This window comes from Mobula birostris, chromosome 15 (genome assembly GCF_030028105.1).
Source record: "Mobula birostris isolate sMobBir1 chromosome 15, sMobBir1.hap1, whole genome shotgun sequence".
Classification (NCBI taxonomy): Eukaryota; Metazoa; Chordata; class Chondrichthyes; order Myliobatiformes; family Myliobatidae; genus Mobula; species Mobula birostris.
The window spans coordinates 18052665-18080614 of record NC_092384.1 but is presented as its reverse complement, the minus strand read 5'-3'; the positions used below and the strand labels follow the sequence as shown (position 1 = coordinate 18080614).

The following is a 27950-nucleotide window of genomic DNA, read 5'->3' as shown; positions in this document are numbered from 1 at the left end:
AGGTAGGGACATGTTCGGCACAACTTTGTAGGCCGAAGGGCCTGTATTGTACTGTAGGTTTTCTATGTTCTATGTTTCTAAAATAAAGTATGAAAAGGTTGGGAGTATACTGTGACCAACTCTAGTCACTTCCATGTAAACCAGCTTCACAAATGTTAAAAGTATCAGAGAATATCATAACCCACTTTAATAAAACTACATGATTCACAACTTTGAGAGCTCCAGTGTAGCGATTACTTGTAATGCATGGAGAACATTGCACCAAGACATCCACCGCAAAATTAATAGCCTCTATTAAAATACTTGCACCATCACCTTGCTTCAGATAGAGAACTGATAGAAATCATAATCATAGTTATACGTACCTGTATTCTGTGTGATTTGCCGTTTGGTAATCATCTGCTTGCATTTGGGGTCCATAAGTTCAGCATTCTTATTCTGCTTCAGGCATTGAAGCACGTTCTTTGAGTCAGCATCAGCACAATAACGCTACAAATGCGAAGCATACAACCAGTCAAAAACAACACAAGTGTTCAGCAACCAAACATTCAAATTTTGTTCCAATGAAATACAGCTTTAACCTTCAAAAATAAATAAACAACACTCAGATAAGCCAATGTTAGTGTGGTGCAACCCGCATTAATCACTACTGAAATGTAAATTAGTAGACACTTCTAAGTGTCTACAAACACACCTGGTATATTCACCCTTTGATACTTAACTCAGCTCTTCCCAAAATACCAGTGAAGGGAGTGTGGCTTTAAGAACATATCAATGATTGAACTCAATATTTCTTGTGTGCTAGGCATCGTAATATGTTACCTGTGGTGTGAACTAGGGCGTAGTTGCAAGAAAAAGTCTGTGACCCTTTTGTATTTACCTGGTTTTCTGCATTAATTACTCAAAAAATATGGTCTGATCTTCATGTAAGTCACAATAATAGACAAACACAATCTGCCTAAACTAATAACACACAAACAATTGTACTTCTTCTCGTCAATACTGAGTACACCATTTAAACAATCACAGACTAGGCTCAAAAATGTGTGTGAACCTCTGGGGTAATGCCTTCCATAAAAGCTATTTGGAGTCAGGTGTTCCAATCAATGAGATGAGGTTGGAGGTGGGGGTTAGAGGTGCCCTGTCCTATATAAAAAAAGACACACAAAGTCAGGTTACGGACAAAGCCTGCTCTTCTCAAGAAAGATATGTTTATGTGCACCATGCCTCAATCAAAACAACTTTCAGAGGACCTTAGAAATGTAGAGAAGCATCAGGCTGGAATAGGCTACAGAAGCATTTCTAAAGACCCGAGTATTCACCAGTCCACAGTAAGAGAAAATGTCTACAAATGGAGGAAATTCAGTACTGTCACTATTCTCCCTAGAAGTGGGCATCTGCAAAGATCACGCCAAAAGCACAATATGCAATGCGGAAGGATGTGAAAAAGAACCCAAGAGCAACAGCAAAAGACCTGCAGAAATCTGTAGAACTTGCTAAAGTCTCCGTTCGTGTGTCGCTATAAGAAAAGCACTGAACAAGGATGGTGTTCATGGAAGGATACCAGAGGGGAAACCACTGCTCTTAAAAAAAACATTGCTGCACATCTCAAGTTTGCGAAAGACCACCTGGAAGTTCCTCCATGCTTCTGGGACAATGTTCTGTGGACAGATGAGACAAAAGTTGAACTTCTTGGCAGAAGTGCAGACTGCTATGTTTGGAGGAAAAAGGGCACAGCACACCAACACTAAAACCTCATCCCAACTGTGAAGCATGGTGGAAGGAGCATCATGGTTTGACACTCCTTTGCTGCCTCAGAGCTTAGACAGCTTGTAATCATTGACAAAATAATGAATTCAAAATTATATCAAGATTATACAGGAGAATATCAGGGTAGCAGTTTGTCACCTGAAGCTTAATTGAGGCTGGATGATGCAACAAGATAATGATCCGAAACACACACAAGAGTAAATCAACAACAGAATGCATCAAAAAAAAAACAAAAAATTGTGTTTACTAATGGCCAAGCCAGAGTCTGGACCTTTACCCAATTGAGATGCTGTAGCATGACCTGAGGAGGGCTGTTTGTGCAAGGTATCCCAGAAATATTGATGAACTGAAACAGTTTTGTACGGAGGAATAGTATAAAATTCCTTCTCACTGTTGTGCTAGTCTGATTAGCAGCTACAGGAGATGTTTGGTGGAGGTTATTGCTGCTGTTATTAAATACAAGGGTTCACATACTTTTCAAAGCCTGGACTGCAACTGATTAAACAATGTGTTAAATAAAGACATGAAAAGGACAATTGTTTGTATGTTATTAGTTTAGGCAAATTGTGTTTTGTCTATTGTGACTTAGATGAAGAGCAGACCACGTTTATGAGTAATTAATGCAGAAAATTTATTCGTGCAACTGTATGTTCATTAAGCCACGAGTTCACTTAAAACAGTTTTTGCACATTTCACATGACACTATGACCCAATAGCAAGCCCTGCAGTTTTCTACCATGTGGATGTTTTTCAATATTTAATCAACAAAATCTGCATTCATAACTGACAGCCAAGCTTAGCTGGCAAATTGCCTCTAAATATACACCAATGCACAAATGGAACACTAACAGGAACAGCAAATGGCATGATTTTTAAACTATAATCTGCATGCAACAAACAGCATTTAGTCAGCCTCATTTTAAGATTATCACACAGCACTTGTATTTGGTTCAAAAAAACCCTTGGATCCGCTTAAGGTGCAACCTTTCCCTCAGTCTGAAACCACAAGCGCTAACAATCAATAAAATGAATGTCACAGGACATGGGCTCAAGGTAAGTAGGTAGGTAGGTAAACAGACAAAAATATGAAGCAGTACATTCTTTAAAGATCAACCCAAAACATTGCAGCTGCTTGGTCCCAGCATGCCTTGCATCCAAAATATGGTTTTTGTTTTTAGCTACCAAACAATATTAATGCATTTGTAAAATGAGGACGTGTTTAAAATTGGTGAATCTAAACACCTTCATGCTGCAGATTACTGAATTTGAAAATAGCTGAACTTTTAGCCTGGGTTGCACCTTGTCTGGTAAACAAACAGAGCACTCACATTGACTAGTCACTTGCATCAAGTCTATGAATAAATCCCATTAATTAATTTGGCATCTCAATCATGTAGCATTTGGTATGGCAACGATTGCAAAAAAACAAAAAAAAAAGGGGTGCAACATCAGCTAGAGCATGATTACTAACAGATGAGAAATACAACAGATGAAAGGGGCAGAACTGAGAATACTGTTCCAGCACTCCCTTCAATTTGTGTTTAACAGCTAAATTGATGCTTGTATTTTAGTCTCTTTCCTACCTAACATACTGTGCACATTGCCTCAAGATAAAGATCAGGGAAGGTAACCATTAAGGAAAGCAGACATTACACACAAAGGATTAGGTTGTAGATTTTAAAGACAGGCACACTTCACTGTCCCAGTAGAAAACATAAGTCATAACAAAGATCCAACACAACGACAAAACAGGGAAGGAGAGTTCAATAGTTAAAAGCCTGGAAATCAAACTTTTTGAAGTAGGATGACTTAGAGATTTGAAGTGGCTTTAAAGCAAGAAGTTCAAAGTAAATTTATTACCGAAGTACAAATACTTCACCATATACAACCCTAAGATTAATTTTCTTTTGGACATACTCATTAAATCCAATAACCATAATAGAATTAATGTGTCACGTACCCCATGACGGGTTAAAGATCCAGCAGAAATGGAAAACACTTTGGAGTCACACACACACACACACACACACACACACACACACACACACACAGAGTGGCATGCAAAAGCTTTGGGCGTCCCTGGTCAAAATTTCTGTTACCGTGAATAGCTAAGCAAGTAAAAGGTGAACTGATTTCCAAAAGGCATAAAGTTAGAGATGACACATTTCTTTAATATTTTAAGCAGGAGAACTTTTTTATTTCCATCTTTAACAGTTTTAAAATAACAAAAAAGGAAAAGGGCCCGAAGCAAAACTTTGGGCACCCTGCACGGCGGTACTTAGTAATACCCCCTTTGGCAAGTATCACAGCTTGTCAACGCTTTTTGTAGCCAGGTAAGAGTCTTTCAATTCTTGTTTGGGGGATTTTTGCCCATTCTTCCTTGCAAAAGGCTTCTGTGAGATTCTTGGGCCGTCTTGCATACACTGCTCTTTTGAGGTCTATCCACAGATTCTCCATGATGTTTAGGGTCAGGGGACTGTGAGGGCCATGGCAAAACCTTCAGCTTACACCTCTTGAGGTAGTCCATTGTGGATTCTGAGGTGTGTTTAGGCTCATTCTCCTGTTGTAGAAGCCATCCTCTTTTCATCTTCAGCTTTTTTACAGACTGTGTGATGTTTGCTTCCAGAATTTGCTGGTATTTAATTGAATTCATTCTTCCCTCTTCCAGTAAATGTTCCCCATGCCACTGGCTGCAACACAAGCCCAAAGCATGATTGATCCACCCCCGTGCTTAACAGTTGGAGAGGGGTTCTTTTCATGAAATTCTGCACCCTTTTTTCTCCAAACAGACCTTTGCTCATTGCGGCCAAAAAGTTCTATTTTAACTTCATCAGTCCACAGGACTTGTTTCCAAAATGCATCAGGCTTGTTTAGATGTTCCTCTGAACCTTTTGAATAGAACTTTTTGGCCGCAATGAGCAAAGGTATGTTTGGAGAAAAAAGGGTGCAGAATTTCATGAAAAGAACACCTCTCCAACTGTTAAGCACAGGGGTGAATCGATCATGCTTTGGGCTTGTGTTGCAGCCAGTGGCATGGGGAACATTTACTCGCAGAGGGAAGAATGAATTCAATTAAATACCAACAAATTCTGGAAGCAAACATCACACAGTCTGTAAAAAAGCCGAAGATGAAAAGAGGATAGCTTCTACAACAGGAAGATGAACCTAAAACCACCTCAAAATCCACAATGGACTACCTCAAGAGGTGTAAGCTGAAGGTTCTGCTATGGCCCTCACAGCCCCCTGACCTAAACATCATCGAAAATCTGTGGATAGACCTCAAAAGAGCAGTGCATGCAAGATGGCCCAAGAATCTCACAGAACTAGATGCCATTTGCAAGGAAGAATGGGTGAAAATCCCCCAAACAAGAATTGAAAGACTCTTACCTGGCTACAAAAACAGTTTACAAGCTGTGATACTTGCTAAAGTGGGTGTTACTAAGTACTACCGTGCAGGGTGCCCAAACTTTTGCTTCGGGCCCTTTTCCTTTTTTGTTATTTTGAAACTGTTAAGGATGGAAATAAAAAAGTTCTCTTGCTTAAAATATTAAAGAAATGTGTCATCTTTAACTTTATGCCTTTTGGAAATCAGTTCATCTTTTATTTGCTTAGCTATTCATAGTAACAGAAATTTTAACCCAGGTGCCCAAACCTTTGCATGCCACTGTAAGTGTGGAAATATATGAAAACCAAGCTTCTTAAGGTTCAGTTCGTGGTATTTAGTTGAGTACCCCGTCACAAATGAAAGACCATGCCCAACAGAACTGACAATGCTGGGGAGGGCTTTCCCCATGATGAACTGAGCTATATCCACTACTTTTTGTAGGAGTTCCTGTTCAACGGCATTGGTGTTTCTATACCAGGCTGTGATGCAACCAGTCAATATACTCTCCACTGCACAACTATACAGGTTGGTCGATGTTTTAGATGTCATGCCGAATCTTAGCAAACTTCTAAGGATGTACAGGTGCTGCCATGCACTATTCGTAATGGAAGTTATATACTGGACCCAGGACAGATGCTCTGAAATGACAACACTGTGGAATTTAAAGTTGCTGACCCACTCCACCTCTGAACCTCCAATGAGAACTGGCTCATGGATCTCCAGATTCCTCCTCTCAAGTCAATAATGAGCTCCTTGGTCTTGCTGACATTGAGTAAGAGGTTATTGTTGTGGCACCATTCAGACAGATTTTCAATTTCACTCCTTGTTGTTGTTGTTCGTCCATCGTTGACGTCGAAGAGGACCCCGACACCATAATGATGGTGTCGAGACTAGCACGTGATTTGGATTTAAGTGAGGGAGAGTTGCGCAGCGTCAGCCTCACTCTCTCTTCCCAATTCCCATCTGGATCCAGTGGCAAGACAGAGTCCAGATGGCTGGAGATGGGACTAGGCGCAGTGGATGACCAGGACGTCTTCTGTGTCTTGTCCTGCTCTACACGTTCCACGACGCTTGCAGAGACCGCCTTCTTGACCGTTGGACCTTCCACTAGTCTCGTCCGCTCAATCCGCCGAAGTCTGTCTTCACATGCTGGGATAGACAACTTCCTATCTCACTGAGGGTTTGAGACCCGTTGACTACCCTCACCTGGTTTAGCCGGCTTGTCGAAGTCAAAGCCGTTGCCCGGGGTGTGGCCGCTGTCGCATGCAAACAGCTACGGGGAGCCACAGGTGAGAGCTGAGTGCCAGGTGGGGACCAAAGGTGGACTAACTGCCCTGAAAAGGATGCGACATGTTCCCCCACCAGAAGGGCTACCCCTCCCTGACACCCCATATACCCTATAATTTCACTCCTATATACTGATTCGTCACCACATTTGTTTCAGCCAGTAGTGTCATCAGCAAACTTAGCTATGGCTTTGGAGCTGTACTTAGCCAAAGTCATAAGTGTAAAATGAGCAGAGCAAGGGGGCTTAGCACACAGCCCTGTGGTGCACCTGTGCTGATGGAGATATTGTTGCCAATCTGAATTGACTGGTGTCCGCAAGTGAGGAAATCCAGGATCCAAGTTTGGCTATTGCCAATTAGTTTCAACTGAAAGAAAAGGAACTATTGCCTTCAAGAAAAACATGGTCCCTTTTTTCCAAAGCGACAGAAACATCAAGGTTAAAATAAAAAGAACACAACTTCTTGTCTTATATTAAGGTATATTCCTACCTTAATCATTTGCTTGCAGACTCTCATGAGAGTGTAGTCCAGCTCAGGGTCACTCATTTCTGTCTCTTGTAGTTTGAAGATCTTGTCATGACAGCGGCTTGATAGAAGCTTTTTGGCATCTTTTAGACACTCGACTACCTGTTCGGAGAGAAGACATGAGACTTTTCAATCCAAGGGAATTTACACTTATCAAATTGGAAATACATGTGTTCAAAATATTTTTGGTTGACTATTACAAATTCTGCATATAAAAGAAATTATATCAATCAGATCCAAGGCACAATTTGCAGCTGGATGTGGAAACTGAGGTCAAATGAATACTTGGTACAGTTACATTTAATCACTCAGAGGCAATGAAAAAATCAATACAGAAAACCCTGTTGGATAACAAGTATCAGCTAGTGATAAAATGAGGTAACACCTCAATGCAAAAAAGACATGCAAACATGGGTCAAAAGGTTCAGTTGTTGTTCAGACCAAATATTAGAATGGGAAAATGATCTTAGTGATTTCAGAATCAGGTTTATTATCACTGACATGTGACGTTAAATTTGTAAATTGTAAAATCAGAAAGCAGCAGTACAATGCAATACATTATAGAAAAAAAATAATAATAATAAAGAACTATATCAATTACAGTACAGGTATGCGTCACTTAACGTTCACGATATGTTCTGTGAAATCAGACGTTAAGTGATTTGGACGTTGTGCAAACACCATATTACTGTATATACTTAGCAAACCTATATGGAGTACTGCAGTGTACCTGTATTTTCTATGATGGGGACTACAGACATATATGCGATCAGACGTTGTCCGAATGGACGTTAAGCAGCGCACACCTGTATATGTATATTAAATAGATTAAAAATTGTGCAAAAAACAGAAATACTATATATTTAAAAGTGATGTAGTGTTGACGGGATCAATGTCCATTTAGGAATCGGATGGCAGAGGGGAAGAAGCTGTTCCTGAATCATTAAGTGTGGCCTTCAGGCTCCTGTACCTCCTACCCGATGGCAACAGCAAGAAAAGGGCATGCCCTGGGTGCTGGAGGTCCTTAATAATGGACGCTGCCTTTCTGAGATACCGCTCCTTGAAGATGTCCTGGGTACTTTGTCAGTTTGTACCCAAGATGGAGCCGTCTAAATTTACAACCCTTTGCAGCTTCTTTCGGTCCTGTGCAGTAGCCCCACCCATACCAGACAGTGATACAGCCTGTCAGAATGCTCTCCATGGTACATCTATAGAAGTTTTTGAGTGTATTTGTTGACCTACCAAATCTCTTCAAACTCCTAATGACGTATTGCTGCTGTCTTGCCTTGGATAACTGCATCGATATGTTGGGACCAGGTTAGATCCTCAGAGATCTTGACACCCAGGAACTTGAAACTGCTCACTCTCTCCACTTCTGATCCCTCTATGAGGATTGGTATGTGCTCCTTCGTCTTACCCTTCCTGAAGTCCACAACCAGCTTTTTCATCTTACTGACGTTGACTGCCAGGTTGTTGCTGCAACACCACGGAGTTGGCATATCTCCCTCCTGTACACCCTCTCGTCACCACCTGAGATTCTACCAACAATGGTTGTATCATCAGCAAATTTATAGATGATACTTGAGCTACGCTTAGCCACGCAGTCATGTGTACGTAGAGAGTAGAGCAGTGGGCTAAGCACACACCCCTTGAGGTTCACCAGTGTTGACTGTCAGCAAGGAGATGTTGTAACCAATCCGCACAGATTGAGGTCACCGGTTAGGAAGTCGAGGATCCAATTGCACAGGGACATACAGAGGCCCAGGTTTTGCAACTTCTCAATCAGGATGGTAGGAATGATGGAATTAAATGTTGAGCTATAGTCCATTAACGGCATCATGACATGGGTGTTTGTATTGTCCAGGTGGTCTAAAGCCGTGTGAAGAGCCATCGAGATTGCATCTGCCGTTGACCTATTGTGACAACAGGCAAATTGCAATGGGTCCAGGTCCTTGCTGAGGCATATGTTCTTTCTAGTCATGACCAACCTCCCAAAGCATTTCATCACTGTAGATGTGAGTGCTACCGGGCAATAGTCATTAAGGCAGATCACATTATTATTCTTAGGCACTGGTATAATTGTTGCCTTTTTGAAGCAAGTGGGAACTTCTGCCCATAGCAGTGAGAGGTTGAAAATGTCCTTGAATACTCCCACCAGTTGGTTGGCACAGGTTTTCAGAGCCTTATCAGGTACTCCATTGAGACTTTCCACCTTGCGAGGGTTCACACTCTTTAAAGACGGCCAAACATCGGCCTCTGAGACAGAAATCACAGGGTCATTGGGTGCAGCAGGGATCTTCACAGCTGTAGTTTTATTCTCCCTTTCAAAGCCGGCATAGAAGGCGTTGAGTTCATCTGGTAGTGAAGTATCACTACCATTCATGCTATTGGGTTTTGCTTTGTAGGAAGTAATGTCCTGTAAAGCCTGATATGGAATGATTGTTGGTGCCAGACAGGGTGTTCGATTATCTCAGAAACTGCTGATCTCCTGGATTTTCCAAACATAACAGGCTTCCAGAGCTTTAGGAGAATGGTGAGATAAACAAAAAAAAAATCCAGAAAGTGGCAGTTCTGTGGGCAAAACTGCCATGTTAATGAACGAGGTCAGAGGAAAATGGCCAGACTGGTTCAAGCTGACAGGAAGTTGACAATAGTGCAAATAACCATGCATTACAATAGTGGTGTGCAGGAGAGCCTCTCTGTATCTGCAACACAGAAAACTTTGAGATGGATGGGCTACAGCAGCAGAAGACCACAAACATACACTCAGTGGCCACTTTATTAGGTATAGAAGTGTATCACTACACATCTCAATATTAAGAGTGTCTCATCACTTTGTTAAAAACTTCACATCCTTAGCTCCACAATCTACCTCATTATGATATTGCACTTTGTACTTCATCGTTTGCCTGCACATTTTTTCAGTTTCTCTTATGCTTTATCCTGCATTGTTACTGTTTTAGCTTAATGCATTTGATCTGTATAAATAGTATGCAAGTTATTTGCTGTATTTTGGTACATATGACAATAATAAACTAATACCTACAGACTTATAAATTACGCCCCATATCTCTAAAGTCTAAATTATTAAAATATAATCAGAAAAGGCTTTGGTCCAAATAGTTATCTGTGGGGATTGTCAAAGATGTGGAAGAATGGCCTTACAAACAGAAAACTTGGCCAGTTAGTTCCATTGTCTGGATTTCTGTTTGACTTCTATGAAGACAAAATCTACAATGAGATCACCAATCAAATACAATATATTTTTTAACAGCCACTAATTTCAAAAGTCACTAGATTTCTAAATCAATCCTTAGTACATCCTTAATCCTGGGCCAACATGTTCTTTTGGAAACTGTTGCTGACTGATGCTAGATTTGATGCTAGAATTGCTTTCAAATTCTACGCCATCAAGAAACACTTCAGTCCCAAGACTGGCTAGATCCTGTGTCTTAGTATACTGCATTTTTCTTTTTTTGCAAATCCAATAGCATGCATGGATGTAGTTAATCTATTTTATTACTTGAAGTATTTGAGAAATGACCCTACTCCCTCTAGGATGGGAAAACTTGTATTCAAATCCAGTTTTAGTTCACAGTAATTAATCCATTTCACAGTACCCTGCGTATCCTATGCTGATGCTTTTCAAGAGGCAATCAATTCTATATAAAATGCTTCTGCCTAGCTATACACTGCCATTTACCAAGGTTAATCAGGATCATTATACTCCTGACATCTAAAAATACCTCAGGTTTCTCATTTTATAGCTGGAAAACTCCAAGGACTGTTGTCATCCTGGTTCACTGGCTACTCACCTGTGCATTCCCAAAAGGAACATTCTGACAGTGCTTTTCAATGTCTACCTTACATGACACAAAGAGCTCAGGCTCCAAACGAATGTCCTCAGTCTGTCAAGAGAAGGGAAAATCTTGAATATAAAATTGTGATTTTATTTTATAAGCTGTTCGTAGGCGTAGCAAAAATTCCTTTAAGTAATCTTAGAATTCCTTCCCAAAAGTAAAAAATTATCTTGAGTCATTTAATAAGATCATCACTAATCTGACACTGGATTCCCTATTCCCTCAGTAACCTTTTACCCATTTGCTTATCAAAGATCTGTTGATCTCTGCCTTAAAAATACTCCCAGATTGTTCAAAGGGGAAAGGAAGCAGAGTTTTAACAGACTCTTGATGCGGAGGTTAAAAATCAAACATCATCTGGGTTAAACAGGTGACCCACCACTCTCCCCTTATTTTTAATCAATGACCCCCTAATTCTAGATTATTCCACAAGAAACATCCTCTACCAATCCACCCTGTCAACATTTCTCCAGATTTTTCACATTTCTATTAGGTTGCCTCTCAATCTTTTGAATTCAATGGCTACAAGCCAAGCTACCAAGCTTGTCTCACCTTTCCCCAAAGGCCAAGCTGCCAATTAGGTACAGCCAAGTTGTGACAAGGATACAAAGTCGATCTAAAGGGATATTTATAGCTTAAGTAGGCAAGGTCAGCAAATATGACCTTTAACTCTTTTACAACAGCCAGGCAATCCTGTGATCCTAGGTTTCCCAAAAGAATGAGGACAAACAAGTGCTATTTTATGAATAATAACTTTGGATTTGGGTCAATCTTACTACCTTTTTTCAATTTAACACAATTGCAGCCTAAAATTACAGGTGTGGATTGCACCACCTCCCCCACGTACATAATATGACGCCGTTGACAAGCCTACCTTCACCCCAGCTATTAATATGGCATAATTAATCAGGATTAACAAAATTAACCTACACTATCCACTTGCCTTGCTTTTCCACACACAAGGTAGCAAGTTCCTCTCTGCAACTTTAGTTCATCACTTCAACTATGCCATCTATGTTGTCACTTCTGAAAGACCCCAGATGTAATTTGAGGGCATGTCTGACTCACATCTTACTTAACAGGGGAATCACTGCCCTGCCTTTCAGACTATGTGTAATTAAAACTGAACGAGACCAAATGGCAATGTCACTGCTTCATACTGAGGGGCACTTACCATTTCTAATTCTTCCACACGCAACTGTTTCCGACATTTAATGGAGACACGCTGTTCTTTGTTGTCCTGAAGTGTGTCATTTCTTACTGTGGTGCTCAGACAGAACACAACGTCCACTCTGCATTGAAACACAAGGGCAAAGTGCCATAATTATTTTCACAAAGTTTCTTTCATCCTTTCTGCTTACTGATTTTGTCTGCCTGATCATGTACGTTTGGTGTATGTTTCCAATGACATTCAAAGGTCCAATTTAATATCAGAGAAATGTATACACTATACATCCTGAAATGCTTTTTCTTTGCAACCATCCATGAAAACAGAGAAGTGCCCCAAAGAATGAATGACAGTTAAATGTGAGAACCCTAAACTACCCCACCAGTTCCCCCTCTACCTCGCGTAAGCGACAGCGAGCAACAATCTCTGAAATCTTGTCCACGTAGCCAGTAGTAACCTCAGAACTGCACTTGTGAGCTGTGGAAATCTGCTGCAGAGTACAACAACTTTCACTATAACCATGATCAGGGAGCAACTTCACTTTGCAGACTCTTGTGCTCCTAGGGACAGCTCTGAATGGCAATGTCATACGAAGCAAAAACACGAGATTCAGCACGTGCTGGAAATCTAGAGCAACAGACACCTTTCGGTCTTGGCCCGAAACGCTGACCATTTATTCATTTCTGTAGTTGCTGCCTGACGTACTGAGTTCCTCCAGCACGTTGTGTGTCACACTAACCAACAGTGCTCGCACCATGGGAATGTACTTCAAGCAAGCCACCATGACAAATTATTTACACTTGTTAACAAATCTGTTGATACCAGTAAACTCAACACGATCTGGACATCAACTGGGAAAAACTACTTCAAGTTACCTGGTCATTAGACCATAAGAATAAGACAGAGGCAGAATCAGACCATTTGGCCCATTGAGTCTGCTCCGCCATTTCATCATGGCTGATCCAATTTTCCTTTCAGCCCCAGTCTCTTGCCTTCTCCCCGTATCTCTTCATGCCTTGACCAATCAAGAATCTATTAACCTCTGCCTTAAATATACATGAAGACTTGGCCTTCACAGCTCCCTGTGGCAAAGATGCTAGAATGAGAAAGAAACTAAAACGGAAAATGCTGGAAATATTTGGGTCAGGCCATAGCTATGGAAAGAGAAATAAAGAGTTACCGCTTTGGGTCAGAGAACCTTTGTCAGAATTGAAAAGGGGACAAAAGAAGCTTGTAACACTACAGCGATGGTGGGAAAGGGGGATGTCTCCAAAAGAATGAAATCTGAGTATCCTGGTATATAATTCCCATACTTTTCTATGATGTTGTGTCCATGTTCTCACACTCTAATAATTGCTCACCTTTACTTATTGACTTATCTGTTTGCAGCTTATCCCTTGGTCATTCTGAGTCATACCCCCTTTAACAGCCAGTCCTGCAGCTGTACAAGTCTCTTTTCAGTTCTGACAAACTGCTTCAGCATTTTGTTTTTGTTTCAGATTTGCAGCATCTGCAATCTGAAATCAGGGGTTAATGGAGTCAGAAATGAATACAAAAGGGAAATATATTTAGACTGCGTGAACTTACTTCTTCTTAATGTTTGGGCATAACTTCAACACATCTTCTTTACACGCCATCTTAAACTTGTATGAAAAACGGAAATCTTTCATTTGAATCTGTTAACAATTAGAACAAATAATGTCAGTTACTTGATCAAGAAAAGAATGAAACATTACCATCTGAGTTATGATAAACATCAATGAAAAGAGCTTTCTTCACATGACAATGACCAACTTCAAAGCTCCTACTAGGCCACTTCCCACTGATGGCAAAAAACTACAGGGCAAACGAGACTTTTTGAATTTAAGTAAGTCTCTCTCATTACTACTTGCCCAACAATTCCATTTTTGTGGAGGTCTTTGTTTTGACACTGTCCAGGACAGCCTACTCCAAAGGCAGTTTCAAGTTCCCGGACCCAACAGATAGATACAACTACAAAGGCAGCATTCCAGCAGCTATGTTTCATTAGGCACTTGAGATTTAAATGTCAACAAAGACGCAAGCAAATTTCTCAATGTGTACAGTGGAGAGTATTCTAACTGACTGTAACACCATCTGGCTGCACAAGATCATAAAAAGCTGCCGAGGGTTGTAAACTCAGGAAGCTCTATGATGGGCCCTTCTCCTCTGCTGTCAGACTCTGAACGGACAATGAACCCGTGAACACGACCTCATTATATTTGCTCTCTTTTTGCACTACTTATTTTATTTAATTTTTTTTACATTTCTTACTGTAACTTATAGCATATTTTATGCATTGCACTCTAATGCTGTCGCAAAACAAATTTCCCAACGTATATCAGTGTGTAGATTGTTCATATCACCAAAAATTTTCTCACAGTAGCAGCTCTTCTAGGGACTAATGCCTTCTTAGAATTGAGTGGGCAGTTAGTATTATGTTACAAGCCAAATTTATATTCACCAAATGGTTGTATGTGGATCAGTGGAAGTGAGCCATCAATTTCTATAGAATTCTTGCTAAAAGGAACTGAAAATTCTTTTCAGGCTTTATTTTTTATTAACCAAACAGGTGGTTGAGTATTTGAAACTTACGTAAGGTAAGGTATTGATGTGGATGGAGAATTGGTTAGCAGACAGGAAGCAAAGAGTGGGAATAAACGGGACCGTTTCAGAATGGCAGGCGGTGACTAGTGGGGTACCGCAAGGCTCAGTGCTGGGACCCCAGTTGTTTACAATATATATTAATGACTTGGATGAGGGAATTAAATGCAGCACCTCCAAGTTTGCGGATGACACAAAGCTGGGTGGCAGTGTTAGCTGTGAGGAGGATGCTAAGAGGATGCAGAGTGCCTTGGATAGGTTGGGTGAGTGGGCAAATTCATGGCAGATGCAAATTAATGTGGATAAATGTGAAGTTATCCACTTTGGTGGCAAAAATAGGAAAACAGATTATTATCTGAATGGTGGCCGATTAGGAAAAGGGGAGGTGCAACGAGACCTGGGTGTCATTATACACCAGTCATTGAAAGTGGGCATACAGGTACAGCAGGCAGTGAAAAAGGCGAATGGTATGCTGGCATTTATAGCGAGAGGATTTGAGTACAGGAGCAGGAAGGTACTACTGCAGTTGTACAAGGCCTTGGTGAGACCACACCTGGAGTATTGTGTGCAGTTTTGGTCCCCTAATCTGAGGAAAGACATCCTTGCCATAGAGGGAGTACAAAGAAGGTTCACCAGATTGATTCCTGGGATGGCAGGACTTTCATATGAAGAAAGACTGGATGAACTGGGCTTGTACTCGTTGGAATTTAGAAGATTGAGGGGGGATCTGATTGAAACGTATAAAATCCTAAAGGGATTGGACAGGCTAGATGCAGGAAGATTGTTCCCGATGTTGGGGAAGTCCAGAACGAGGGGTCACAGTTTGAGGAAAACTTCTTCACACAGAGAGTGGTGAATCTGTGGAACTCTCTGCCACAGGAAACAGTTGAGGTCAGTTCATTGGCTATATTTAAGAGGGAGTTAGATATGGCCCTTGTGGCTACGGGGATCAGGGGGTATGGAGGGAAGGCTGGGGCGGGGTTCTGAGTTGGATGATCAGCCATGATCATAATAAATGACGGTGCAGGCTCGAAGGGCCGAATGGCCTACTCCTGCACCTATTTTCTATGTTTCTATGTAATCTACAGGTAAACCGATAACTTGCCAAGCAATATATCTTAGAAGCCTTTATGGACTGCAACCCATTCTTGCTCTAATCAGATTGATGAAAATGGTTTATCTTACCAATTGGAAATGCGTGACTCCAACAGCACACTTTTCATTCATCTCCTTCTGGTGTTTATTTTGAACTAGGCACTCCATCAGGTCACCACTATCAATCTGATTGTCTGCAAACTCCTGCAGGAGGAGAAACACAATGAGACCACTGCTTAAAATGAGTGTGGGAGAAATTAGTTGATTGTAACAATGCCAAAAGACTTATAAAGCCTGTGCAGATTAGTTTCATTTTGGATTACGACAGCTAAAACGAAATGCTCAGTTACTCACATGACAATATATCTGAATGACAGGATCACAGGCTCTCATCAGCAGGGCTTCAATCTGAATATCCTGAAAGGCAATAATGATCAGAAATGTTATTTCTCTTTTCACTGAACTAGAATGGAATCAATTCAGATTCTAATATGCTGAAAGTCAGCTTGTAACTTCCAAGTGAGAAGAACCATAGGACACCAAAAATAAAAGTCAAGCACATTTAAGTGAACTTCTGCACTACCTGTAACAGATTGGTTAATGCAGTACCTCCTTTAAACATGCTGTTGAGGAAGTCAATTAACAAAGACAATCAAGCAAATTAAGTTGCATGGAGTGGAGACCATGGAAACATTATTGGAATGATTTAGTGATATTATGCAATTTAGTATAATATCAATGCGATATTTGTTCAATTGCATAGCACATTAATAATTTGAACTTTATTGCCAAGAATAAATCTTTTTTTCTGCATCTCAAAAGCCCATCTCAATTTATCCACTCCAGCAGCATTCACAACATGGAACAAATATATAAAATTCTTCAGAGCATATATGTTTTACACATTTAAGTGGGGGGATAGTTTGTTTACCAACTCTCCCTATAATACAAGAGTTAATCCAAGCATACATTCATTTTAAGAAGCAAATTCAACGATTAAGCAGTCCATTCACTTCATTCTTTATACATTTGGGAATCACAAACAACTATGCACCTAAAACTAATTTACCACAGTTTTGAATGCTGGTTTGCAAGTTGATACATTTTTAAAGTCCTCTTTCTTCATGATACATGTCAGGTGATTTCTACACTAATTCCTAAAGAGAAACCATGTCAGCAGCATCTATTTTCACCATTGTATCACACAGATAACATTCCAGTTTCTCGGACTTCAGAACCGCATTTTACCACATTATAATGCAAAAATAGCAATAGAATAACTTAGAAGGACTAACTACACATTGTAGTGTCTACATTATTCCCTTTGATCAATCATGAAGAACTCTGAACAAAATTCGCTTCATCTGTGTTTAATATGTTAGACCTTAAACACAAAGTACGAAGTCATATCAAATGAAGTAATTAAAACAGTGAAAAACCAATAAGAATCAACTCATATGAAAGTGTCACCTTTATAGATGAGTTGTACATAATGTGATGGCTAATATGATGAGGAAACAACAGAGTCTGGAGTGGTAATGGGCTTGAGGCCATTGATGGGGTTGCAAAATGACACAGGAGAAAGTCATTTAACTTTCCAGTGTATCTCTTGATCCCATAGGAGACAGAAACAGTTTAAGGCATCCCCAAAGTATGTTTCCAAATAAGCGTGAACTAGGGAGAGGACAGGTAAGGCAGGAGATTTCAGAAAATTAGCAGCCATCATTGAGATATTAGATAAATAACTATTGCAAATGTAAGGGGCTTCTTTTTTTATGTTACTGCGTAGGCTCATTAAAATGGTTTCTTTGTTATGTTATAATTAAAATGGCTTCTTTGTTACGTTAACTGCTGAGAAAGGCCTCCCGCTAGCAGTTTGTTTGGATTTGTAATTGATAAGAGAGCAAATGAACCAATTGGGATAGATGTTATTCTTTCTAGTGCGTGTGTAAGTTATTGCGATGTGCGGGTTTTGGGGCAGAAGGCGCGAGAGAGAAAGAGGATGGACCAGGTGCTGACAGTCGGCTAACGGGGTCAGACCCCGAGCAGGAGTCTGAGGTCCAGTGTATTCGGCGAGGAGAGGAGAGGAGATGAGACGGAGATGGACTCATGTGGAGCATCTGGTCAACCACCATTGTTGGTCCCAGGCGGCAGGTCGAGGTGGACTGAGGGCATCGCAGGGTGAAGGAGGAAGGTCCCAAGCTCCAATTGATTGTGCACGAAGAGATTGAACTTTAATAAGTGTGGCGCCTTTTATCTTCCTTTTATATTTTATCTCTATTAATTATATAGTTCCAGTAATATCTATAAACTGTAATTCATTTAATCATATCTGGTGTATTGTCTGTTATTTGGCGGGGTGGGTTACATCGCACAGCATCCACACAAACTAATTACCCAGTCTGGCGGGGCCGAGGGCTGTTTCCCTCGACGACAGCGAGCTGAGCGACCCTGAGGCTTGCCATAACAAAGAAGCCATTTTAATTAGCCTACGCAGTAACACAAAAGAAGAAACCCCTTACATTCTCCCCCCACCAAATAAAGTCATGTCCTCATGACTCCTAAATAACTCACCAACCAGTGCTGCAGACACAAAAACCCAATCCAGGTACACACAGTGACATTGCTCCCCAAACAGTGGACCTTACGCCTGGTCTCACAGGCACTACATAGGCCAAACTATCTGGGAGTTTCCTAATCCTCCAAGACCTCCGTACTCCCTCACCCAAACCCGTAAGGCTCGGACCCTATGGGAAACACCTCAGGTCTGTTTGCTAACTCCTCTCTCACTATGCCTCCACTACAACTCGGAGCCCCCTGTCCCGTGATCGGGGGCCTGCTTCTTTTCCTTCCTGGTCCTGCTGTAACCCAGACTGCCCACAGCTAGCCCTCCCCACTACACCTGACTCAGTGGGAGAAGGGCCACAGGTGTCTTCCTCAATCACGGGGAAGTTAGCGAAAGGCAGTATGTATCACATATCCAGCACATCATCCTTCGAATCCGTATTCTTCCTCATTCCCCCGATCGGTAGCTGCTGTTTGAGTTTCTCCAAACTGAAGCATTTAGCTGGGGCTACCCCTTCAGCCTCCTGCAGTCAAGACGTCAGCTTCTTCTGGGACTCCTCCAACTCTCACCACAGCCTCAGCTACTTCCCCCAGGCTGTACCACAGTTGGGTCTTGTTTAAATTCGGTACCGGCTCAAGGCTGCTACACACATCCTCAGAAGCAACTCAACACGCTGGGTGCCCAGACAATGCCCCCATGAACAGGTACCCCAAATCTCCGGTGCCCTTGCAGTTTTCAAGGGTAAATGCTTCAGACACCGGTTGTAAAACAAACTGTACAACTTGACCTGCACCCCAGGGTCGAGGATAGCTTTAGCATCGCTTCCCTCTATCCATAATGACACCGTGGGGCGTGGCCCCGCTAAGCCTTCAGGAATAGGGTCTTTTCCTTTCAGAAGTTCCTTGGTACATTGCTGGGTACGTGCTCCCCCAGAGACCCCAAGCTGTTCCCCCACTGACACCTCTCTGATCAGCTGAACAACTGAAGGAGGGGCTGATCCTCTGAAATGATCCCCCGGCACTGCAAGTAATTTAGCTGCCCTCCTAGCCAGAGGAGACACACTGAAAACTTTTTTCCCCCTCTTTCAGATAACTGGCAGCTGTCACTATGGTGTATTTGAACCTGACAGTCCTAACACTGTCAACAGCCCACCTACTCAAACTTTCAACCAATCCCTGCTGCTCTCCCTCAACTGAGCACTGCCACTCATCTAACAACTGGGAGATCCGCTCGGTCCACGTCTCGCCCACCTCCGCCCCTCTTGGGGTGGACAGTATCCCAAACGCTAGGCGGAACCTGCCATAGATGGAACGTTTATTTGCAGACACCACCTCCGAATCAGACCACTCTTTCCTCTCTCTCCCAACAGTATGGACAGCCCCGAATCCCACCACCAACTCGTCAACGCTAGTCTCTCTTGCGCCTTCTGCCCCAAAACCCGCGCATCACAATAACTTACAGACGCACTAGAAAGAATAACATCTATTCCAATTGGTTGGTTTGCTCTCTTATCAATAACGTAATCCAAACAAACTGCTAGCGTGAGGACTTGCTCAGCAGTTAACATAACAAAGAAGCCATTTTAATTATAACATAACAAAGAAGCCATTTTAATTAGCCTACGCAGTAACATAAAAGAAGAAACTGCTTACAAAGGATATTACCACAGCATCCCTCTGACATGCTGTTCTGACAATAAATCTGGAAACTGGAAAAGTCTCAGAGGATGGCACAGTCGTTAGAATATCTGTTGGCTCACTTAATATTATTAATTTACAGGGCTTACCTCTGATTCCAGCTCTGTCAAGTTACCCACTATTTCCCTGCAATCTGCTGCCAAGTCATCAAGGTGGTCCTGGAGACATTCTAGCTCCTGGAGACAGCAACACAAACCAGCAATGAACATTAGGGATCAACCAATCTGAGAGAAACAATGGTTGTCATTGTATCTCAGAATAAGCAGCAACAAGCAGGCTGCACATACACCATCTTCAAAATAAAGTTGATTTAACGTGCTTAACAAAATTATTTTCTAAACCGTATAAATGAGTGCTTGCCTATTCTCACCAAATGCATACTTTTTATGTGCTATTTGATTTACTTATATCTAAGTAATTACTTTGGACAACCTACAAAGAAACCAATCCTAAACTGTTTCACTATGGTACCAATTGAACCTCCAAGACACACTACCTTTCAAGGCAAACATGAAGCAACTGTGAAATAAAGCAGAGCAGCATTAATGTCAAGTATGCCACAGTCCAGCTGCTTTTTATTAGATAGAACAGAACAGCAACTCGAAATGCCCTTACTAAAATGGGTCCAGTTAACAGACTACTGTCACAGATGTATACAGCCCCAACAAATACACAGCATGCCCTAGTCTCTCCACTTTCTAATCATTTGGGCTAGATTCAGGGTGTGCTGCAAAGCGGCCTGGCATTACCTGTCCAGGATCTGTCTTCTCACTACACCATTTGCCAAGGTCTATTATACAGCGTTCCTGTAATCCAGGCTCCAACTTCACATCCAAGGCACGTTGATGAAGAATCCGTTGAATCTCTGCTCTACAGTCTCTGGATAACTGAAAAAAAATATGTTTCTGATCAGTTTGTCTTTCATCATTGTCAAACAATAGTTCATAATTCAAATACTTTACAGCATAGATACAGGTTTTGCAAACCAAAAAGCTTTAGCCAAGCTGCCTCACAGCTTTTGATGACTGTTGCATCAGCATATCTTCAAATCACCATTCAGTTTCCCCTATATTTTCTATCCTTTTAGTCACAACTCATTAACTGCCAGAATGTAAACCATTACAGTGTGATCAGTAAAATGCTTGACGAGGTACAATATGAAACAAATACACGAAACAGAAATTGATCATTTAAAAAGTAAATGTCATTATTAAAACAAGGATTGTTCAAATCAGTTTCCTCAATGGTAAATCTCCAATGCACCTCTGCTCAAATGTGCATGCAGCGGCCAGCAGAGAACAACTCAAGTCTTCCGGGCATATTAGCCTTTCTCAAATAACAACCCTCTCAAATATGAAGCATGATAAATATACAAAAGGACTAATACAGATCATGCATTTGAACCCTGGGATTAGAATAGCCTTCAAGTTTGAAGAAATATGAAAACTGTCTACTTAAGTATTATATTTCAATATCCCCCTCACCTGGATCCACCAATCACCTGCTAGTTCTTGCTCGAACCCTTCTCTCCACTTTTTAAAAACACACCAATCTGCTCCCTCTTTCATCCAGTCCACATAAAGGGTGTTGCTCCTTACTATTAACTACACAGGCAATTTTTGTCCTGTTTGCAAATATCTTCATTACACTCTCTACATTTAAGTCCGTATTATTAACATGTCATACCAAGCATTTAGTCCTGTGCAACTCCGCTGGTTGTGGACTTGCAGTAGCAAAAAACAACCACTCCCCTTGGTTTATACCCACTGAACCAAATGATAATGTTCAGGCCCATAGCTTTTCATCACTTCCAATGAAAACTCAAAGTGAAAATTCCCTCTCTCTCCTGCTCCTCCTGGGAAAATGAGGGTGAACAATATTACTTGGATGATGAGTCAGACTTTGGCTCAAAGTACATCCAACTTTCTTCCATCAATGTTGACCTGATTATCTAGGTAACTGCTTATATTGTATTTAATTTATTTCACACATCCAAGGGAGTAAAAATCTTTATGTTATGTCTCTGTTGCGATGTTCAAGCAATAAAAAGAGGGGAAATGTAGGGGGATATTGCCCAAACACTAGGATTGTATACATGATTGTTTTGTCAGAGGGGCAGAGCGAAGTTATGATGGTGCTAAATGACAACTCCTTTGTTTGCATCTTCAGAAACAGCTCTATTTCTATCTTTGATATCTCCTTTTTTTCCCCTTTCAAGGCTCTTTTGAAGACCCCCACCCGGAATTACACTCTGACTACGGTTCTTTGTGGAAATGGGACCTGCTCTCAGGACCTCACGACCAGCCGCATTTTGATATCCCAAGGACACGGCCTGGAAAACTAGCACACCTTCAGGGTTCCAGATTTTTGTGGCTCTGTAGACGTGCTGATTCTAGGCTGGTGCCCCTGACTGAAGCATCGTGGGAGAACATGGAACATCGGGAGCAGCAGGTTAGCTGCCACAGGTTGTGCGTCCAGAGATCTGCACTTTACTGGGGACGATTCTCTGGGCACAGAGTTCGGAAAAAGCAATGCAACAGAGTTTTAATATCAGCGAGTTGTTTGTTATGTCTCCGCTATCGCTGTGAAACAGGAACACCTCTTTTTCCCTCATGAGAGAGGGAGGGGGACGGTAGCAGCTGAAACAGTTTGTAGTTGGGGTGGCTAGAGTCCCTTATGATCCTCCAGGCCCTTCTTACACACCTGCTGCTGTAAATGTCCTGAATAGAGAAAAGTTCACATCCACAGATGTGCTGGGCTGTCCGTAAAACTCTCTGCAGTGCCGTGCAATTGCGGGTAGTACAATTCCCATCCCAGGCGATTACACAGCCAGACAGGATGCTCTCGATGCTGCCCCTGTAAAAAGTCCTGAAGATTTGGGGGCTCATGCCGAACTTCTTCAGCCATCTGAGGTGAAAGAGGCACTGTTGTGCCTTTTTCACCACATAGCCGGTATGTTCAGTCCAGGTGAAATCCTCTGTGATGTGTATACCGAGGAACTTGAAACTACTCACCCTCTCAACTAGAGTGCCATTGATGTCAATAGGGGCTACTCTGTCTCCATTCCTCCTGTAATCTACGATCAACTCCTTCATTTTTTCAACATTGAGGGAAGGTTGGTTTCTTGGTACCACTGTATCAGGACACTGACTTCTCCTCTGTAGACTGTCTCATCATTGTTGGAAATACCTATCCAAAGTGTATTCTCCAAATTTGATCAGCAGATTGGAGCAGTGCATGGTAATGCAGTTGTGGTGTATACGGAGTAAAGGAGGGTCTCAGGACACAGCCCTGGGGGGCTCCTGTATTGAGGGTCAGAAAGGCAGAGGTGCGGCAGCCCATCCTTACTTCCTGCTGGCAATCCAACAGGGAGTCCAGGATCCAGCTGCACAAGGCAGATTGCAGGCCAAGGTCTCTGAGTTTCTTGTCAAGGCTGGGGGGAATTATGGTGTTGAATGCTGAACTGTAGTGCTTTAAGTACAATTCATACATCCATATGCATTGGTTACACAAATGATCCCTAACTCTATATAATCATACAGTGGTGCTAGAAAACTTGTGAACCCTTTAGAATTTTCTCTATTTCACCGAAAATGTGATCAGATCTTCACACAGGTCCTAAAACTAGATAAAGAGAACCCCAATTAAATAAATAACACAAAAACATTGTACTTGTTCATTTATTTATTGAGAAAAATGATCCAATATTACATGTATTTTTTGGAAGTAGTATGTGAACCTCAAGGATTATCAGTTCATTTAAAGGTGAAATTAAGAGTCAGGTGGTTCAATCGATGGGATGACAATCAGGTGCGAGTGTGGGAGGCCCTGCCCTATTTAAAGAAGATAAACCTGGGGCTTCACTATCAAAGGCTGATCTTCACCACACAGGGTTTTGGAAGGAAATCAAGGAGATTTCTGAGGACCTCAGAAAAAAAGTTGTTGATGCTGACCAGGCTGGAAAAGGATGCAAAACCATTTCTGAAGAGTTTGGGCTCCACCAATCCACAGTCAAACAAATGGTGTACAAATGGAGGAAATTCAACACCGTTGTTACTACCCCCAGGAATGGTCGACCAACAAAAATCACCCCAAGCACAAGACACGTAATATTCCAGGAGGTCACAAAGAACCCCAGGGTAACATCTAAGGAGTTACAGGCCTCTCATGCATTGGCTGATTTCAGTGTTCATGAGTCTACCTTCAGGCAAACACTGAACAAGTGTGCATGGCAGGATTGCAAGGAAAAAGCCACTACTCTCCAAGCAGAATATTGCTGCTCATCTAAAGTTTACTAAACACCATGTGGATAAGCCAGAAGGCTATTGGAAGAATGTTCTGTGGACGGATGAGTCCAAAACAGAACTTATTGGCCTAAATAAGAAGTGTTATTTTTGGCAAAAAGCTAACACTGCATTCCAGCAAAACAACCTCATCCCATCTGTGAAACATGGTGGTGGCAGTGTCATGGTTTGGGCCTGCTTTGCTGCCTCAGGACCAGGACAGCTTGCCATCATTGATGGAACTATGAATTCTGAATTTTACCAGCAAATTCTACAGAAAAAATGTCAGGGTGTCCATCCATGAACGGAAGCTCAATAGAAAGTGGGTCATGCAACAAGACAACGACCCTAAATACACAAGTCAGACTACCAAAGAACGGTTAAAGCGGAAGAAATTTCACGTTTGGGATGGCCGAGTCAAAGTCCTGACCTGAATCCTATAGAAATGTGTGGGAGACCCTGAAGCAAGCAGTTCATGCAAGGAAGCCCACTAACATCCCGGAGTCGAAGCAGTTTTATAAGGAGGAATGGCCTAAAATTCCTCCAAGCCAACGTGCAGGATTGATCAACAGTTATCAGAAATGTTTTGGTGAGTTATTGCTGTACGAGGGGGTCATATCAGTTAGTGAAAGCAAAGGTTCACATACTTTTTCCAACAAACACATGTAATATTGGATCATATCTCAATAAATAAATGAAGTACAATGTTTTTGGGTTATTTGTTTAATTGGGTTCTCTTTATCTAGTTTTATGACTTACATGAAGATCTGATCACTTTAGGTGATATTTATGCAGAAATAGGGAACATTCTAAAGGGTTCACAAACTTTCTAGCACCACTGCACTCTTTTTTGTATGACTTCTATGCACAGGAATTTACTTCTGGATAGTCCAAAAACCAGGTTCAGGTGTGACACATTCCAAGCATACCAGCACTCTATAATTCAAAAATTCAATTTCTGATACCTCTAGCATGCCAGTAATCTGAATGCTACATTGAAATTATGTGAAGTCCCTGCCAAAACAGTAAAAACTGTTTGCAGAGATTTTTAACCTCTCCTTGCTTTAATCTGAGGCTCCCACTTGCTTTAGACCACCATCACTCTGGTGCACAGGAAAAACAAGGTAACATTTTAACGACTATCACCCAGTGCTCTGACATCAATCATCATGGAGTGCTTTGAGAGGCTGGTCATGGCACCCATTAATTCCAGATTCCCAGGTAACCTTGATCCACTGCAATACAGCTACAGCCAAAAGGGCCGCCAGCAGGTGCCATCTCCCTGACCCTACACTCATCTTTGGAGTATCTGAATAGTAAAAACAGCTGCATTTGTCTACAGTTTATTGCTGCAGCTCCGCTTTCAATACTATAATTCCGAGCAAACTCATCACCTTTGACCAAGGAGTCAATGCCTCTGTCTGCTACTGGAACCACAAGGGACTTCCTGACCAACAGACTACAGTTAGTAATGATATGCAGCAACAACCTCTGTCATAATTATTTCAAACACAAGTTTGCAATCTTAGCCCCTTATTTTACTCTCTGTATACTCATGGCTGCATGACCAAACTCTGCTCTAACTACATCTGCAATCTGAAGATGATACCATCATAGTAGGCTGCACCTCAAATAACAATGAGTCAAGAGTACAGGAAGAATGTAGAGCTTAGTAAGATAGTAGCATAACAACATCAGCAAAACTAAAGAGCTGGTCAATGACTTCAGCAAGGGGGCAGTACACATGCTTGAGGTTGAGATACTTTATTCTGCATTCTGTTATTGTTTTACTTTGTTCTATCTCTGTGCACTGTGTAACGATTTGATCAAGGTGAACAGTACGCAATACAGTATCTTGGTACATATGACAATGACATGCTGTTTAGTGTTGTGGAAATAAATAAGCCACCATTCTCACCCTGCGACCTTGTTCCTCTGTACGATAGGCATGGCGATACAGACAAGAAAACACTGCTCCAGGGGGTAGCATCTCACTGGTTTGATTCCAACCCTGAGTGTGGCACAGTCTTGAAGCATCACCCTGGCATTTACGATAAAGAACAGGATCCAGCCTGAGGGAAACCAAGAAGATATCATTCAAAGACTAGATAATTGCATTTTCTTGAAGGACTCTTCTTTTCCCAACCACACAGTGAAATAACTGATTAATAACCAGACAGCTTACATGATGTAGTCCACATCATATAAAGACACCCCCCCACCCCTGTACAGAGAAAGTCAAGGAACGCAGTTGCAGAACAAGTGTATTAAAATTTTCACCTTGTCTTAACTTGGATTTTGCCTGTATTTTCAGCTTTAAGGCGGTCACCTGCCTCAAATGTTTCACAACAGTTATTACCATTTTGTAAGCCATTCTCAGAAGATTACATGGAAACAATCTATATTTTTGTGATGGCATGTGGAAAAGGAACATTGGCCACAACATAAAAGATTGGTGCATCATTACATTGTACCATCATATTGTAGCGATTTTTTTCTCTCAATTACGTCTTATAACTAATGATTTAGCAAAGATATACTACACCGCCAAAATATTATATGCTTTAAGAACTCAGCACAGAGTGCACCAGAGCTTTTCTTGTGCAGCCCATTTGTTTTTAGGTTTTGCTTGGCTGCTTTGCCAATTCTGACCTTATTTTCTCTCTCATTGCCATTTTGTAGCATGATAGGTTAAGTATCAAGAGCAGTGGGCATACTGTCCACATCACTTAAACATTTCACATTGACTCATAAAGTGATTTATGTAAATTACTGGAATTAGGAATTATTTATATTCTTTACGAGCTACACCTTAACATCATCCCATCCCTACTAGAGATTGGATTGGTATAAAATTAATACCTCATGCAAATTGTTAAGCAGGCAGCCTTGGACAGAGTTGGACAGCCTTGCACAATTTAGAGTTTTGAATTCACAAGGTACTACTGTGTAAACAAAGATCACTTCTGAAGCTGCAAGTGCAACTGTCACAGCAGCAGGTACACAACACAAGCAATTTGGAAAATGATTGTTGTATTTATACAAAACATGCTTGTCTGCGCCCTTATGAAACTTTTCTTTGCCCTGCAGGTAACTGCAGATTATGCTTGCACACGGACCAAACTAAATCTATCTGGCATACATACCCAGAAAGGACACTTAAGGCACAGGTAAAGTCCCATTGGGTAAATAGCACCATCTCACCATAGTACCATGACAAACACGCAGGCAATACTAGGAAACATTTTCTCCCTGTCATCACACTCAAAACTCTACCATTCCTCTGTTCCTTGGCTGAGAGTCTAGCTGGCGCCAGCACTTAGTGTTTTGGCAGAACAAGCACCTAACCAAGCCCAATACCATCAGTTCAGGTTGCCAACCCCTAATTGTAAGTCTCTAGCATTTCCAGAACAACAGCATACAAAATTAGTTGATACCCATAAGCTAATTAATGAAATTAGGGTCCATTTTAGTGGACAGCATTATCTAGATTACATCTACACTCCTCCCCTATTTTTCTACAGGTAGTAATCTCGAGATTACTGCCTGTGCCACGCGACAGTGAGTATAGGAACAGAGTGAGATGGAGGATAAATGCATGGCTGAGGGATTGGAGTGGGGGGAGGGATTCAGATTTCTGGATCATTTAGACCTCTTTTGGGGCAGGTGCGACCTGTACAAAAGGGATGGGTT

At 41.5% G+C, this 27950-nt stretch overlaps 1 protein-coding gene across 1 annotated transcript in view; it reads right to left on the bottom strand.

Moving 5' to 3' along the window:
- Nucleotides 1-27950, bottom strand: part of glg1a (golgi glycoprotein 1a) — a 166281-nt gene that overhangs the window by 23321 nt on the left and 115010 nt on the right. Inside the window, exons 11-20 of the mRNA XM_072279381.1 lie at nucleotides 26176-26329; nucleotides 20724-20861; nucleotides 20064-20150; nucleotides 16066-16128; nucleotides 15802-15915; nucleotides 13582-13670; nucleotides 12001-12118; nucleotides 10782-10874; nucleotides 6931-7068; nucleotides 366-489 (exon numbers count right to left, since the gene is read on the bottom strand). Coding sequence (XP_072135482.1) covers nucleotides 366-489; nucleotides 6931-7068; nucleotides 10782-10874; nucleotides 12001-12118; nucleotides 13582-13670; nucleotides 15802-15915; nucleotides 16066-16128; nucleotides 20064-20150; nucleotides 20724-20861; nucleotides 26176-26329 — 1118 coding nt within the window. The remainder of the gene's footprint in view (nucleotides 1-365; nucleotides 490-6930; nucleotides 7069-10781; nucleotides 10875-12000; nucleotides 12119-13581; nucleotides 13671-15801; nucleotides 15916-16065; nucleotides 16129-20063; nucleotides 20151-20723; nucleotides 20862-26175; nucleotides 26330-27950) is intronic.